General features: G+C 35.6%; 1 protein-coding gene and 1 long non-coding RNA gene across 6 annotated transcripts in view; one reads left to right on the plus strand and one right to left on the minus strand.

The window, feature by feature from the left end:
* Positions 1-18,347, plus strand: part of LOC141394323 (uncharacterized) — a 204,093-nt gene that overhangs the window by 121,872 nt on the left and 63,874 nt on the right. The window lies entirely within an intron of this gene.
* The window catches only part of b (glutamate decarboxylase-like protein black), a 111,788-nt gene that overhangs the window by 37,382 nt on the left and 56,059 nt on the right, over positions 1-18,347 (minus strand). For 2 of the 5 annotated variants that reach the window (XR_012410340.1, XM_073968573.1), the window contains exons 3-5: positions 1,010-1,148; positions 294-915; positions 12-201 (exon numbers count right to left, since the gene is read on the minus strand). Coding sequence is in view for 4 of the 5 variants with exons in the window: in XM_073968573.1 (XP_073824674.1) it covers positions 318-915; positions 1,010-1,148 (737 nt within the window). In the remaining variant the exon portion in view is untranslated. Of the gene's footprint in view, positions 1-11; positions 202-227; positions 916-1,009; positions 1,149-18,347 lie in introns of those variants that run through there. The other 3 variants (XM_073968574.1, XM_073968575.1, XM_073968572.1) reach the window with 2 other exon arrangements.

Consider the following 18,347-nt stretch of genomic DNA (forward strand, 5'->3'; position numbering starts at 1 on the left):
AAAAATTAAAGTTGATATAAAACAAATTGTTAAAATTTACATTTAATTTCATGATATCAACATTTGTATTGCCATTGTCAGGGGCCTACGTCAAAAAATCAATTTTTTCATTAAACAAAAAAAAAAACATGGAACTCCCAGGGAACATGCCGGACATAGCGCAAATGAAAACTCTGAGGAAATTTGACAAATAAGCAGCGCCTGTTTGAATTTATAAAGTCAATTAATATCTCGCTAAACTGCATATTTTATTTTATGTTATATTTGTACATACATATTTCGTGAATACTTACATATATAACAATATACGAGTTATTCTACAAATCTTTTCCTAGTGCTTCAATTTCATTAAGAAAATAATCCATGTCATCTTCATTAAGGCATGAATTCTGCAAAACTATTCTGAAGAAATTTGGCAAGTTACGTAGAGGCTGATATGTTACCATCATTGAACCCTTTTTAATCATTGCTTCCTTGATCTTCGGTGCAACTTTATGAAGCTGGACGTTAAAGGACGCATTTCTACTCAAATTTCGTAAACTGGGCGGAACGTACCAAAAGCATATGTTAGTACATTCTGGTTTATCTAAGACTAATTGGAACCCATCTCGTTTTTTAATGCTTTGTGTTATATATGCTGCCATGCGAAATATTTGGTTTATATGTTCCTCAAGCCCACGCGTGCCCTTTGCTTTCCACATGAACCAGAATTTGAAAACATCAGCTCTGCGGCCGCATTGAATGTGTTTATCACCTGTGTCGTAACTAGTATCATAAAATTTGTCTTTCTGGAAAAGATACGTAGCATTGGTTGAATGACATTTACTCAAAATATCCTTATGTTTGGTTAAAAACGTGGAGCATTGTTGTGACGCAGTTAACATTTTGTGGGGATTCCATGTGACAGAATCGGCCCTGAAATAAAAATTGTGCATATATTAAAACATATACATACATATGTAAATTGTATAAAATTTTAGTAACTCATTCAATAGATCGCGTTAAATACCTTTCAATGCCTTTTAAAAGATGCCGATGTATTGGACTCATTAATGCTCCTCCGCCCCAAGCGGCATCAACGTGCATCCACATACCGTGCTGAGCACACAAGTCAGCAATTTGTTCGAGATTATCGTAGGCACCTAAAACTGTCGATAAACATTATTAGACATTTACTAGACATTATTGCAGCAAACAAAGTCTTTCTTTTTACAAATTGTTGATTGAATGTACCAAGTGTCTCAAAGAGAAGCCAAACCCTAACCCAGCAAAATAAATTGGAAGTAGTGCAATGTGGACTAGTTCTGTCACGGCATGTTTGATGCAGTATATGAGGCGCTCAGCGCCAAAACGGCCTAACACACATGCCCAAAAAAATCAAACAGATCTAACCAGAACCTTTTGAAATAGCTACTAAAAAACTTCATATTGCAATGAATAACACTAGGTTTTACTACCTTTTAAAATAATGCAATATGATTTTTTTATTTATTTATTTCAAAAGGTTCCAGTTAAATATTTATAGTCAGATTGATTTTTTTGGGCATGAGGTTAGGCCGTTTTGGCACTGAGCGCCTCATATACTGCATCAAACCAACGGAGAACTACACCCAAGCCAATTAACAACGCTGCACCTTCCCGGTGGATCATCGTAGTGGCCCCCTCATCACCCTTTTCATTATCCTTTCAATAGGAATAGGAAAATCTTGATGGCATACATTGACATTTAATTTAATCCAATTTATTAAATAAAGAAATTATAACCCAGCAAAATTTGAAGGAAGGGGTTCCATGCGATGACGTGATTTCATGGCATCTTTTGAATTGGTTCAAACGAAGTCGTGAAAGATCCGATCTTTTCATTAGCATTTGAACCAATGAAAAGGAAGTCGTGAAAGATCCGATCTTTTCATCAGCATTTGAACCCATTCCGTCGATCCAATGGAGATGAATTTTGTGTTTTTATTTATACAATTTTTTCTAAATATATAAGATTAATTATTTACAATAGGCTTGATGTTGTGGGAGACTCGATATCACATGCCAAAGCATTGGTGGAAATGACATGCCAAAGCATTGGTGAAAATGACATGTCAAAGCATTGGTGTAAATGACATGCTTTGGATCCAAAAATGAATATCATCTTTTGGGGTCCACGCTCATATAAAATTCATCGATGAAGATGCTAAAAAGATGACATGCCAGATCACTTGCACCCATGATTGAATGACATCTTTGGCATCGAACATTTTGCTGGGAAAGAATATGTAATTAAATTATATAATAGAGAACTTCTTTTTATATATATAAATGAGCTTGGTGATAAGTGATTGGCTGACTGACTGACTGACTCATCATCAACGCCCAGCCAAAACGGCTAAAGCTAGGAGCTTGAAATTTTACCAGTGGGTCTCTGTTGATGCAAATGTGCGAGATAAGGCCGGGTTTTAGAAAATTCGTCCTGGAACCACAAAAAATAACAACAACAAAAATCCTTCTTTTTCATTATTATTACGTACTGATTCACATAGTTGGCCCTCTGCAAGACATGTGTCAAATTAACAATGCTATAACTTCATGATACCGTAAACGATCACACATAATTTCAAATTTTGTAGTTTACTTCTAGGCGCACTTATTTTATCGTAAAACACTAAATAATAGAAAGACAAGACATTTGTTATCTTCCATTGCAACAGATGTCGCAGTTGGTGATTATGGTATAAACATCAATTACGCGAAAAATACAAACCGATCCTGATTTAGTTTTCACATAACAGGTGTCGCACAAAAGATTTTCATTCGTTAAAATACAGTTAGAAAAGATGATTACAAACGATGCATTTGTAAAAATTTTGATTTTCAATTTAAAATTAAAACAAAAATTCTTTCAATAAATGATGTTGGGTTTGTTGAACAAATGAGTTGCTGTTGAAGACAACATTAGGGGAATAAATTCAGAAATCGGCCAGAAATAACAACAACTAAAAACTGTATGGACCTCACTTTTTGGTAATAACTAAATGTTTGCAAATCAATGAAAGTGCAATAAAATTGTGCATATTACCACGATTTATTTGCAATAAAGAATTTTATCGTATATGGAGATGTACAGTCATAACTATTCAATTTCAAAATCTGTAATTTGAAGAAATCGCTAAATAATTAGTGAAATCAATAATAGGCCCCAGGAATATAGGAATTTGGTATGGAAATCAAGGTTGGGAAGTGGTGCTTCTAAAAGGAAATGGTTTGGAAAATTACCAATCATGTGTACGAAAAGTACGAAATGGTACTAAATTTAGTACAATTTAGATTTGGGTGAACGTAAAGAGCTGGAAACCTGAAATTCGGAATTTTGGAAATTCGTGCTAATGTGTACGAAAAGTACTAAATAGTACTAAATTTGATACAATGGGGATTTGGGTGAATGGATAAAAGCTGGAATCTCGAAATTTGGAATTGAGATTACTGGTGGGGTGTAGGATTGAGGTAGTTTTGAAAATTCGTACTTATGCGTACGAAAAGCACTAAATGGTACTAAATTTAGTACCATTTGGATTTGGGTGAACGTATGTATGTAGCTGGAAACCTGAAATTTGGAATTAAGATTACTGTGAAGTGTAGGACTGAGATATGAGGGTGGTTTTGGAAATTCGTACTTATGTGTACGGAAAGTACTAAATGGAACTAAATTTTGTATAATGGGTATTTGGGTGAACGGATAGCTCTGGAATCTCGAAATTTGGAACTGAGATTACTGGTGGAGTTTAGTAATGTGGAAGTTTTGGAAATTCGTACATAGGGTACGAAAAATACTAAATAGCACTAAATTTGGTACAGTTTCGATTTGGGTGAACGGATAGAGTTTGATTCCTTAAATTTGGACTGAGGATCACTGATGAAGAGTAAGAAAGATGCACCAAATGGTTTTTGGAAACTTGAGTGTACGAAAAGTACTAAATGGTACTAAATTTAGTACAATTTGGATTTGGGTGAACGGATAGAGCTGGATTCCTGAAATTTGGAATTGATATTACTGTTGGAGTGTAGGACTGGGAAAGTTTTGGAAATTCTTACTTATGTGAATGAAAAGTACTAAATGGTACTAAATTTGGGACAATGGGGATTTGGGTGAACGGATATAGTTGGAATCTCGAAATTTGGAATTGAGATTACTGGTGGGGTGTAGAATTGAGGTAGTTTTGAAAATTCGTACTTATGGGCACGAAAAGTACTAAATGGTACTAAATTTAGTACAATTTGGATTTGGGTGAACGTATGTAGCTGGAAACCTGAAATTTGGAATTAAGATTACTGTGAAGTGTAGGACTGAGATATGAGGGTGGTTTTCGTACTTATGTGTTCGAAAAGTACTACATTTGGTACAATAAGGATTCGAGTGAACGGACAGAGCTGGAATCCTGAAATTTGAAATTGAGATTATTGTTGGAGCATAGGATTGGGGAAATTTTGGAAATTCGTATTTATGTGTACGAAAAGTACTAAATGGTACTAAATTTATTACAATTTGGATTTGGGTGAACGGATAGAACTGGAATCCTGAATTTTAAGTATTTTAATTTTATTTATTTTAATTTAAAGTATGAATTTTAGTAAACGGAAAGAGTTAGAATTTTTTTTTTTTTTTTTTTTTTTTTTTCCACATTACAAAGGCATCCCTTAACATAGACGACGCCGTCACTTTTCATTTCATTCATTTATTAAATTCACATAGTAATATAAATAAGTCAACATGGCCAATAGCTTATATTAACTTACTACAGATACCCTTAAAACAAGAGTTTTTAAGCATTAAAACTAAACAATAAAAAAAAAATATATGACCAATATGCAACCCCATAAAAGGAAACAAGGATATATAAACTAAACCTACCCTCACATATGTATCTAAACCAGAGTATAGAAAAATCAGTAAGAATAGGAAGTATTTATCCTTTCAAAAAAATGCTATTATCCAGTCTATATAATAGAGCAGACCTAGCCACTACTTCAAAAAGCATAAAAGTTCATATAAAATATAAAAGGCTCCCCAGCCTCAAAGAAAAATCACAAAAATAAAAAAAGGGAAACCCATATCAAGCAATACGCAAAAAGGACAAGAAAATCATTTAGGAACTAGCCTGCAGAAACTCAAAGCACTTCCTTTTGTATAAATATGTAGGAAATGTAAATTTTCGTAAGGACAGAGGGAGCTGGTTCCACAACCTAGCGACCCTTACAACAAACGACCGCTCACCAATCAATGACGTGAATCTAGGGTAAGTTATCTGGGGATTACGAAAGGAACTACAATATATAAAATTTCCACGGAGACACGAGGAAACACCAGTCATAACACTATAATGCAATAGAAGTACACGAAATTTAATGTACTTCAGAAACGGTAATCCCAGAAAATGATCAACAAATTGCGATACATGCTCTCTACGACGAAGACCATATACAAATCGCACAATAGAATTGACAACTCTTGCAATACGTTGGATTTGAACGGATGAAGTACCAGATACAACCTCCAAGCAATAGTTAACATGTGACATAAGCAAAGCCACTGCAACTTTTTTCCTAACAGGGAACGGCAAATAAGCTTCGAGACTGTACAACCTTCGCAACTGGAATCTAACACGAGCCAAAAGTAAATCAATATGTAATTTAAAGTCTAATTTGTTATCAATAACAACACCCAAGCACTTCATACTGCTAACAATCTCTACGGTAACAGAGTTAACAGATATCCGAAAGGAAGAGTCATAAACAGAATTGTTGAACAATATAGCTTTGGTTTTATTCCAGTTAATGGTTAGTCCATTAGAGCAAATCCACGAAGAAAGAGAATGTAACACCGAAGTTGCAACAACTTCCAAATCCTGCAGGCATGGTCCTCTCAGAAAAATGTGGACATCATCCGCATACATAAACAGATTACAATTCCCAACATTTACAGATTCCACAATGTCATTAATGAACATGATGAACAAAACTGGACCCAGCACTGACCCCTGCGGAACACCACGATGAACATCACAGACCTCCGATTGAATACCCTCGTGGACGACAAATTGCGATCTCTCATTCAAATACGAAGATAACAATCTACATGCAGAAGATTCAAACCCAAATTTCCACTTCAATTTGTCAATCAGAAGGTCATGATCAATAGTGTCAAATGCTTTAGACAGGTCAAGACCAACAAGCAAGCCAACATCAGAACTGTTAAAAACATCCCTAATGGCGTCGGTAAGTGTTAACAAGTGCAACGTAGTACTACGCCCATGCCTGAAACCGTACTGTGAAGTACTTAGAAAACCACGTTCATCTAAGAACTCAAAGATGGCATCTTTAATGACATGCTCAACAATCTTAGACATCATAGGCAAAATACTAATAGGTCGCAGGTTAGACAATTCATACGAAACGCCTTTTTTAGGGACAGGTACAACACGTGCTGTTTTCCATGCCTTAGGAAAAGCAGATGTCATAAATATACAGTTTACAAAATGTAAAAAGTGAACAGAAATAAAAGGAAAGATATTCTTGAAAAAGTGTATAGGGACCCCATCAATTCCTACAGCACCAGATTTTACCCTACGGACAGCATTTACAATATCCTCCATAAATACACAGTTAAATCGGAATAAATCCAACCGCCTGTCATCCGCTCTACGTTCCGCATCTGCACCAACAAACGAACTGCCAGTATTGACGAAATAATTATTAACAGCATTGACATCAATATTAAACACCTCATCATCACTATCCAGACAGCCAAAAGATCTAAGAGATTTCCAAAGTTGAGTATTATTCATGGAACCAAATAAATGATTAAAATACTTTCTTTTTTCCCTGCGCAAAACCGCCTTACAACGGTTTCTATATAAGCAATATATACGCCTGTTATTCTCGGTAGGTCGTCTACGCCACTCTGAATAGGCTAGATTTCTTAGCGTACGAGCCGATTTCACTATGTCAGAGTTCAACCAGCTGTCACTTCTTGGGTTTATATATCGAGTTACCACCGGGACAAAAGAAAATAATTCCACAAACAAGGAATTAAATATGGCCAACTGCACATCAACATCACTAGTTTGGTATAAAGGATTAAAGTCATAATTACATAAAAAATTTCCAATACCAACCCAATCCGCTCTCTTATAGTCTCTGTACTCAATGTGCTTTTCTTTCAAATAAACAGGAAGACCAATTTGACCAAAAATTAATGCATGATGGGAGATACATGGACATTGACCCTGCGAAGAAAAATCAGTATGTAACGACTGACTAACAAGGCAGAAGTCTATCAATGATGTGGAGTCATGCGCGACATCGTAATGCGTTGGGAGAAAATTATGGACAATAGCCAAACCAAGTGACCCACACAGACTCCTAAACGAATTGGAGCTGGCAAGTCCGAACATATTGCAATTAAAATCACCCAGGACAATAACATTCGAATACATGTCAAAAATACGCTCATGCACATCGTGAAAGGAATTAATATCTCCATAAGGTAAGTAGACGACAGCTACAAGCAGAACAGATGTCCCGGTACGAACCTCGACACACAAAGACTCACATACACCGTAATTTTCAGAGCGAAAAACAACCTTATATGACATCTTGTCATTAATATATAAAGATACACCGCCACCAACTCGACCAACCCGGTCACTACGCAAAAATTTGTAACCAGGTATCAACAATGCCTTCGAAGAGACAGAAGAACTGAGCCAAGATTCAGTGACGGCAAATATGTCTAATCCACTACCAGTTAAAAGGCATTTAAGTTCATCAATTTTGCAATTGTATCTTGAAGGGCGCAAACTCTGACAGTTTAAGTGGCCATACGTAAACTTACTACTGCAGGTAGAGAATTTATGCTTAAAAAATTGCGCATCACTAATTATGGGTCCCAAATTGACATCACGGGACATCAAACCCGAATAAGAGGCTGGGGAAGAGAATAGTTAAAATAACTCTATGCATTTGAGATTAATCACCAATTAATTAAAAAAAAATTGTAATAAGATTTTTTTTATATAACCGTAAAAACACAGAAATTAGTTAAATTAAACTTTGTAGAAAAAATAATTATATTGAAATATGAGATCAAAATAGAAACCTACTAATACCAATAAATAAACAAAATACTGATAAAAGCATAAACTGCACCCAACTACAAATCATTACGAAGCATTTACATCACAGTGAGAACGCTCAGCAAACTGCAAAAATTCGTGCTGCTCAAAAGTAGTCTTTCGTCCATCAGGAAGTAAAACCTCAACCTGAGGCTCATCACTATTAATCAACTTAAACCTCTTGATAACTTTCTTTCTGAGCAAACCTCTGCAGGTATAAACCAGGTTTGAAGTCGATCTGATAAGATGATCGTTTATGTAGACACGGGACTCTATTAGGCAACCATCAATCACATCCTTTAAAAGAACTCGCCCCTTCTTCACAAATTTATACATCAGGGAATCTCGGATTTGAATTGAGTTGAATTTTACGAGTACTGCCCGCCGCTCAGATATATAGCAACAATGGTGCAGATCCCTTGGAGTCAAATTTATATCACAAGCCGCAGCTACTTTAACCACAAGACCACTAAGGTCTTTAGTATTATCAGGCAAGCCCCTAATAATCACGTTTGCACGATTTAGCCTTCGTTGAAGCACAGCATTAAATGATTCTAATGATTTAATTCTCTCCGTCAACCTCTTCTCAACAGAAGCCACAGTAAGCTGCATATCACTAATAGTCGATTTGAGGTGACTAATATCAGTTTTCACTTCGGAAATTTGTGCACTATATCGATCAAAAAAAGCCTCAGTCTTGCTATTAAATTCTTCCATCAATTTGTTCGTATACGCATCCATTTGTTGCTTCATAGAAGACATAAGATCAATCCGCAACTGACGCAAGGCATCAGTGTTATCTGGGACAACATTGTCATCACTATCAGCAGCAGCAAAATTCAGACCAGAACCACAACTATCACCATAGTCAACCGTACCATTACCACCCCGGCCATCAGCAGCATGGGAACAACGGGCACAGGTATATCTAAGAGCCTTGTTTGTTTTCGCCTCAACCTCAGAAATTCCAGCACAGTCCAGATGAAAATAATTTACACAGCCAGTACATCCAATCTTGTATTGTGTTTTAGCAATATGTTTATTGCAGACATTGCACACACATTGAGACGGCATGCTTAAAGTTGATGTAATAATCAAATATGCAGGACAGAGCGCCAAAACAAAACAGCAACAACGATGGAGAGTTAAACTGTATAAACAGCAAGATAACTTACGACTCCAAGCAAAACACCACAGTTTATCTCCAGTTAGAAAACTTCACAAGCAATGGCAGCCTGCATCAACGAAAATTGTCAAATTTCAATAATAATTATTTTTCCCGAACAGAGCAAAAATTTTATTGACTATTCATTTCAGGGTTCTATAGATCACTCAAAATTTCCAACCCGTTCGCGGTAGGCTATAGAGGTAGAATTTGGATTTGGGTGACGGATAGTGTTTGAGTCCTGAAATTTGAAATTAGGATAACTATTGGAGTGTAGGACTGAGGTAGTACGGGTACGAAAATTACTAAGTGGTACTACCTTTGGTACAATTTGGATTTGGGGGAACGGATAGAGCTGGAATCCTGGAATTCGGTCAGACTGCTGTTGGAGTATAAGATTGAGATGGAAGTAGTTTTTGAAATTCGTACTTATGGGTACGAAATGTACCAAATGGTACAACTTGGATTTGAGTGCACGGATAGCGCTGGAATCCTGTTATTTGGAATTATGGTTACTGTTGAAGTGAAGGATTAAGGTTGTTTTGGAAAATCGAATTGTACAGAATTTGGTACAATTTGTTTTTATGTAAAGGGGTTTTTGGAAATTCGTCGTAGAAAGGTACGAAAAGTGCTAAAGTGTACTAAATATGGAATCCATTGTATTAGGCAAACGCGAAGAGCTAGAATTCTGAAATTTTGAACGTGTGGTCATTGATGGAGAGTAGGAAGATGTACCAAAGGGTATTTAGAAACTCGACCTATTAGTGTACGAAAAGTACTAAAAGTTTCTAAATTTGGTACCAATTGCATATTTTTAATGGATAAAGCTAGAATCTTCAAATTTGGTATGGGAATCAAGGTTGGGAAATGGCGTTGAAATAAGGAAGTTCGTATTTATGATTACGAGCAGTAATAAATTTGGATTTGGGTGAACGGATAGAGGTGGAATCCTAAAGTTTTGAATTAAGATTACTGTAGGGGTGTAGGATTGAGATAGTTTTGGAAATTCGTACCTTTGGGTACGAAAAGTACTAAATGGTACTAAATTTGGTACAATTTGGATTTGGATGAACGGAACTAAGATTACTGCCGGACAGTAGAATTGAGGTAGTTTTGGAAATTCGTACTTATGGGTACAGAAAGCACTAAATTTGGTACAATTTGAATTTTAGTAAACGGATAGTGTTGGAATTAGTAATTAAGATTACTGTAGGAGTGTAGTATTGAGGAAATTTTGAAAAGTCGTACGTATGGGTACGAGAAGTACTAAATGGTACTAAATATGATACAATATGGATTTGGGTGAACGGGTAGAGCTGGAATCCTGAAATTTTTGTTTGGGAAAGAAATGGTACTAAATTTGATACAATTTGGATTCGGGTGAATTAATAGAGCTGGAATCCTGAAATTTGGAATTACGATTACAGTCGAAGAGTAGGATTCAGGTTGTTTTGAAAAAGCAAACTTATGGTACTAAATTTAATACAATTTGTATGTAGGTGAACGGATAGCGGTGGAATCCTGCAATTTGAAAGTATGATTATTGTAATCCTGTTGCGTTGAGGAAGTTTTGAAAATTGATACGAAAATTCTAAATTGTTCTAAATTTAGTACAATTTTAATTTGGTTTAACGGATAGAGTTTGAATCCTGAAATTTGGAAGTAAGATTACTACTAAAGTGAAGGATTGAGGTAGTTTTGGAAAATCTTACTTATGGGTACGAAGAGTTCGACTTGATACTAAGTTTGGTACAATTTGGAATTGGACGAACGGATACAGCTGGAATCTTGAGATTTGGAATTACTGTAATTATTATGGAATTTACTGTAATTATTTTGTATTAATGTCCGTGTTTGGCTGAGATATGTCGTCGAAATACGTACCATAAGTATACGAAAATTACTTAATGGTACTCAATTTGTTTTTGGGTGTAGGGACAGTGCTGGAATTTTTATTTTTTGGAGTTAGGGTGTGTATTGGTGTGCAACGTTGATCTCGCTGTTAATGTGTAAGGGTGAGATACGGCTGATCTTTTTGAAAATCGAACTTAAGGGGTACGTACAGTCCTAAGATAAAAATAAATATTGATTAAAATTGGTATTAGTGCGACCAAATTTTCAGTGTTTGTTATTTCCATATTATATATTGTTTATTTGTTTTTTATATCCTTTCCGCATACGAAGTAGCGGGCATTTTGCTAGTAAAGAATAAATAATTAATTTAATTAAAAAATAAATTATAATTTTTGTGTGTTTAATGTAAAGTAAATGAGTTGATCTCTTAATGTGATATTTTCATGCTGCTGCTGATGTAGACAAGCCATTTTCTATGCAGTCCATAATTGATTGATGTTTAATGTTCTCACCATAACGTCTTTTTCTTCGTTTAATTTGGCCTATCATCTTTAGACGTCTATATAAAGTTGTACGTGACTATTTATATTGTGCACATATCCTTCTGATAGAAATTTCTTCGTTCGTTAAGTAGGCTTATACTGCTCTTTCAGTTTTTATACCCTACACCACACTGTAGTAAAGGGTATTATGTCCTTGTGCATTTGTATGTAACATACAAAAGGAAACGAAATAGACCCGTAGTTCCTTTTGGGGATATACATATAATCACTTTCTGAGTCGATTTATGCATGTCCGTCCGTTTGTCCATGTATTTTTGTTCGCAAAAATTGGGGACTGCGATTTTTTAGCCATAGGAAGAACGCTATTGCTTTTGGTGAAAATCGATTCAGATTTGGATATAGATCCCATATATATTTTCGCCCGATATCACGTATTTGCTCTACCCAACACGCTATATACGTCCGATTTCGATGAAATTTGGAATGTGTGACTGAATTCGGTCTATAAATAAATGTGCCAAATTATATGGAAATCGGTTCAGATTTGGATATAGCTCCCATATATATTTTCGGCCGATTTCGCGTATTTGCTGCACCAAACACGCTATATATTTCCGATTTCAATGATATTTGGAATGTGTGACTGAATTCGGTCTGGAAATAAATGTGCCAAATTATATCGAAATCGGTTAAGATCTGAATATATCTCCGATTTATACTTTATATATTCACAGTGGTGTAGGGTATCATATAGTCGGCCCCGCTCGACTTTGATCCTTTCCTTACTGGTTATATCACGAATTATTGCTTCTTTTAGTTTCGATTTCAACAGAACATTGTTGTTGATTTCACTGAACTCTTCATCGAATTCATCGTTTTTGAGACATTTATTTTCTTCTTCAGTGGCAGCATTGTTGTTGTCACTGAACTCTTCATCGAAATCATCGGCATTAGCAGGAGCAACTTCTTCATTTTCGTTTGTGGGAGTCCATTCATTCTCCTCTTGAGTGCCAGTAGCAGCATTAGAAATTGCGACAGCGTCGTCGTCGGAAATTCGAAAAGATTGTAAATAGTTTTTTCAAACTCTTCGTCGGCAGCGTACTCTTCTTCACTTTCGTTTATGGGAGCACTTTTATCAACAACATCAGGAGCATCAACAACAGCATCAGGAGCAACTGGAGCATTTTCGTTTGTGGAAGCAATTTTATCACCAACTTATATTCAAAAAATTATGGACATTGATTCATGTTTTAATATAGCTACAGTGACAAATCGTACTCTATTATAGAGTACAGTACTCTATTTTATGTGTCCGTACTCTATTTTTTAACGTACTCTTTTTGTCCCCTATTTTTATTGGGCGTACTATATTTTTGATTAGTTTTACAAATGCATGTGTGTGATTACGTGTGTAATCTAATGAAATCCATGAACCCTAAGCAGAATGAAATCACTGATTTATCTGTTGATTTTAAAAAGCTGGAAGGTAAGTTCTTTTTTTGCATTTATCGTGTCTTTATCTTAGAAACGAATAGGAAATAGGCCTTTAATAATATTGTAGCACTTATGTAGTAGAACTTGTCTGTTGAACAGACCATATAAGATAAACTCATCTAGGGCATCAACATATAGAAAATTGTACATAAAACTATTAGGGCAAAACTATCTAGGGCATCAACATATGTATAGAAAATTGTACATACAACTATTAGGAGTTGAACCAAGTAACCTTTTACAAAAATCTTCCAAATAATGTTCTCCGCAATTCTTCAAAATATTCTAAAACTCTAAAATGCTTACTTGTTGTTTCATATCATCATATCTTTCATCATATATTTCATATCATCATATCTTTTACATCTCGTATTTTAAACACTGTTCTCACGAGCAGTTTATTCTCGCATTTGGGATTTCACGACATTATTGACATATGTATATGTATTTAAATTGTCGTTGAAAAATATACTAGAAACAACATGATAGAGACATTTTAGAACAACGGTATGTTCTGAAAAGTTGTGTATTACATTCCAGCGAATATTTTTTTTAAAAGAAATCATTAAAAAATAACAAGTAAGAACGGCGTTAAATTCGGCCCGGCCGAACTTGTTATACTCTCCACCACGAGTTGTATTGAAGTAAAACTGAACAACTAGTTTCCTTTCGTTTATGAAGAAGACTAAATACCAAATTCCAGAAATGTCGGTGAAACAATGTGGCTAATTTTCAAAATATCGCAAATATTGAGGTACCATTCTAGGGTGCTACATTAAGGCGTTGACCTGCACCGACACAATTCTGGGGGAAAGTTTTATACCGCCAACAAAGACTATATACCAAATGTCAGCAATTTCGGAGGAATATTGAGGCCACAACCTTCAAAATACCGCAAATCGGGATGAACCGTTCTATTGGTGGACCTATACCGACAAATTTCATATGGAAAACCCAAATAAAGACAAAACACCAAATTTCAGCCATTTCGGTGGAATATTGAAGCCACAACCTTCAAAATAACGAAAATCGGGAGGTACAGTTCTATGGGGACAATAAGAAGGGGTGGACTATTCCTACAAATGTACAGGGGAAAGTTGAATACCTCCAACGAAGACTAAATACCAAATTATTGCAGCCATTTCGGTGGAATATTTAAGGCACAACCTTCACAAAATACCGAAAATCGGGAGGTACCGTTCTATAGGCGCTATACTTAGGCGTGGAACTATACCGACACATTTCTGGGAGAAAGTTTTATACCACCAACGAAGACTAAATACCAAATTTGAGCCATTTCGAGGAATATCGAGGCCACTACCTGCAAAATACCGCAAATTGGGAGGTACCGTTCCAAGGGGCTATATAAAGGCGTGGGCCTATATCGACAAAATTCTGGAGAAAAGTTTTATACCCCCAACGAAGACTAAGTACCAAATTTTAGCCATTTCGGTGCAATTATGAAGCTAAAACCTTCAAAATACCGCAAATCGGGAGGTATCGTTCTATGGGGGCTATATGAAGGCGTGGGCCTAAACCGCCAATTTCATATGGAAAGTGTTTTATCATCAATTTCTTCAAAATACCGGAAATCCGGAGGTACCGCTATAATTATGCTGACAAAATTCTGGGGAAAAGCTGTATACCCCCAATGAAGACTAAGTAACAAATTTCAGCCATTTCGAAAATCGGGTGGTACCGTTCTATAGGGGCTATATCAAAACGTGGACCGATATAGCCCATTTGCAATACCAAACATCCTAGGAGTACTAGAAACTCCTATACCAAATTACAAAGCTCTATCTTATAAATTGCGTGTTGTATCTTAATTTCAACAGACGGACGGACGGACAAGCGGACATGGTTATATCGACTTAGAATTTTACCCTGCTCAAGAACATATATACTTTATAGGGTCTCCGATGAATATTTCCATGTGTTACAAACGGAATGACAAATTTAATTATACCCTCCATATTATGGTGGAGGGTATAAAAAAGACGCAACGGCAAACATTTTCTATCGCGTAAGAATAATTCGCAATTCTCCTGGAAGATCAATTAGCCGCAGGCGAGCGCGCCTAAAAATCTTCGGCGAATTACAAACCTAAAGTAAGTGTTTATGCAATGCGAATCGCTGCCAAGATTCGCTGACGAATCATGTGGATGATCTTATGAATAAGAAAATATAAAGAAAAAATTAGAGGACATTTATTTTTCAATCTTCTTTGTTTTTTGTTTCTTTCAGTTGTTGCCTTTGATTTTTACCCCTTTTGTTTTCTTTTCTGATTTGTTATAATTTTAATTATTCCTTATGTTGTGTGTGGGTGGTTGTATACTGGTTCTCATTCACTTTCTTCGTGTCACTTGGCAAAACACGGACATGTGTTGTGTTTGTCAATACTCATAATATTTAATGTGCCATTTATATCAATGTTATGTAGAATGTGTATATGGGATATATAGACAACCAAATCAAAAATTTTACTAACAATCGCGTGATCACGGTTCGGAAGAATAATATATTATTTGCCTGCTCTAACAACAGCGGCGCATAATACAAATTCGCGGAGAGATCGCCGAGAATAATAACAGAGGATGACAAATTACTCGCGTGGGTGAATTTTGTATAAAAAATCGGTAAGAGATCGCCGCAAAGAAGCGTAGAAGAATCATCTGATCAAACAATCGTCCAAAAATCTTTCAAAGGTTTGCAGGGAAGAGGCCGAATGCCGTTTTAAAGCAATGTAATGGCATAATAGTCATTAGAAATTTAACGTAATTTGAATCATATTTTATTGCGAATTATTTTCAAATCCGGGCGCCGCTTTTCTCTATTAGCTATTGTTTTCGAGATATGATTTTATGATTTTTATCCAGATTTTCGTTATATAATCTTTATATATAAAACTCAATTGTCGTTTGTTGGTAATTGAATCAGTTGAAAACGGCTGGAGCTATTTGGATAATTTTTTGTGGAAATGTTAGTCATAGTACAGTTTAGGTTTTTATGTAAAGAAAAATTGGCCACGCCCACTTTTCCGCCCACTTTTATAAATATGTTATATCTACGAAACTACTCAACAGATTTTCCTGAAATTTTCAGGGAACGTAGAGTGACGGCCCCCTGTTGAAATAGGCTACACATTTGGTTGAATTTCGGATCGGGCGGCGTAACTCCCCTATGCCCTATTTTTTAAAAAATGCAATATTTGCAACAATTACAAATGTATCGCTTTGAAAATTAATTTCCGAGTCAATGGCGATTGTGTCTCCGACCTTACGTGCTTATTTGGGGCATTACGACTGGACAACGCCCATTTTTAAATATGTTATATCTACGAAACTACTGAATCGATTTTCTTGAAACTTTCAGCGAATGTACAGGGTTGGTCCCCGATAAAAATAGGCTACATATTTTTTGACTTTCGGATCGGGCGGGTACTTCCCCTATGCCCTATTTTTGTAAAAATTATATATTTGCAACAAATACGAATGTATCGGTTTCGGAATTTATTTACGAGTCAATGGCGATTGTGTCTCCAACCTTACGTACTTATTTTGGGACTTAAGATCCGACCACGCTCACTTTCTAATTAGGTTATATCTACAAAACTACTGAAGGGATTTTCAAGGAAATCGCGATTTTTCTAAACTTTTAAATCTTTAAAAATAAAAATCAAATGTCGTTCGTTGGTCATGGCATCAGTTGGGAACGGCTGGACCGATTTCGATATTTTTTATGCAAAGAAAATGTACGCCCACTTTTTTTCAATTTTCAATTTTTATCATTTCTACAAAAACTACTGAACCGATTTTCCTGAAATTACCAGGGAATGTACAAGGATGGCCCCCGCATAAATTAGGCTACAAATTCAGTTGAATTTCAAAAGGGCGGGGAACTTCCCCTATACCCTACTTTTTTAAAAATGTTATATTTACAATAATTACGAATGTATCTATTTCGGAAGACCTTACCCACTTTTTTAGGATCCAATGACATGACCACACCCACTTTTTAAAATATGTTACATCTACAAAACTACTGAACCGATTTTCCTGAAAATGTCAGGGAATGTACGGGCATATTTTCTTAAATTTTGAAGGGGGCATATTTGAAAAAAAACGCCTTACCTTTATGAATAAAAATCAAATGCTGTCATAACCCAACTTAGGCTTTTTGGAAAGAAAAGTTTACCACGCCCCCCGAAAACAGGTTACATATTTTATTGAATTCCAGAGGGAGCGGGGTACCTCCCCTATGTGATATTTTTAAAAAACGTTATATTTGCAAAAATTATGCATGTATCGGATTAAAAATGTACGGATTAATCTACAATCTAGGTACTTCTTTAGGGCCTATAGGCCCGACCCCGCCTAATTTATTTTTAATATGTCATAACTCCAATAATACTGAAGGGATTTCCCTAAAATTTGCGACAAAAGCACAATGTTTGCCGTTGTTATGTATATATTATGAATTTCGGAAGAGGTGGGGTACCTTCCCCATGCCTTTCTGTTAAACGCTCTATATAAGCCAAATGTATGATTATATCGGTTTCAGCATACATTTTGGTAGGCAATGGTACATATTTGGAACCAAGATACCGGACCAGGCCTACTTATTTTAATATGTTATATCTTGAAAACTGATGAACACGCCCACTCTTTTCAAAACATTATTTTTCCAAAACTACTGAACCTAATATTCAGGAAATTTTCAGGAATGTTCCGTGGTTCAAAATGCTATATATTTGTAGACGAATTTCGGGGCCTATTATTTTATAATCGCTATATTTTCTAAACTGTTGCAAATTAGTTTTCGAGACAACGGTGGTTGCGCCCCCGATCAAGAAAAACTATATATTTATAAATTATGGTGAGGTTCAACGGTCTATCAGCCATGAAAAGCTAAAACATATAAGTCTCAATAAGCGGGAGAATTCGATTTAACCACTTCTTAACCTTCAAAATTAGATCGCTTTAGGATAAAGACAGGGACATGGACGATAATAAATCCTAAAAGCATAAATTGGCGAAAAAATCCGACAAAGTCCGTAAGAGAAAAGAAAGGTTAAAGACAAAAAATCCTTCTCGGTTTGACAATAGACCGAAGAAGTGAGATAGAAAATACCTATTTTTTAATTTTCAAGCATAAAGTAGATAAAAAGTT

Source organism: Musca autumnalis, unplaced genomic scaffold (assembly GCF_047663935.1).
Source record: "Musca autumnalis isolate F117 unplaced genomic scaffold, ASM4766393v1 scaffold_2, whole genome shotgun sequence".
NCBI classification, from domain to species: Eukaryota; Metazoa; Arthropoda; class Insecta; order Diptera; family Muscidae; genus Musca; species Musca autumnalis.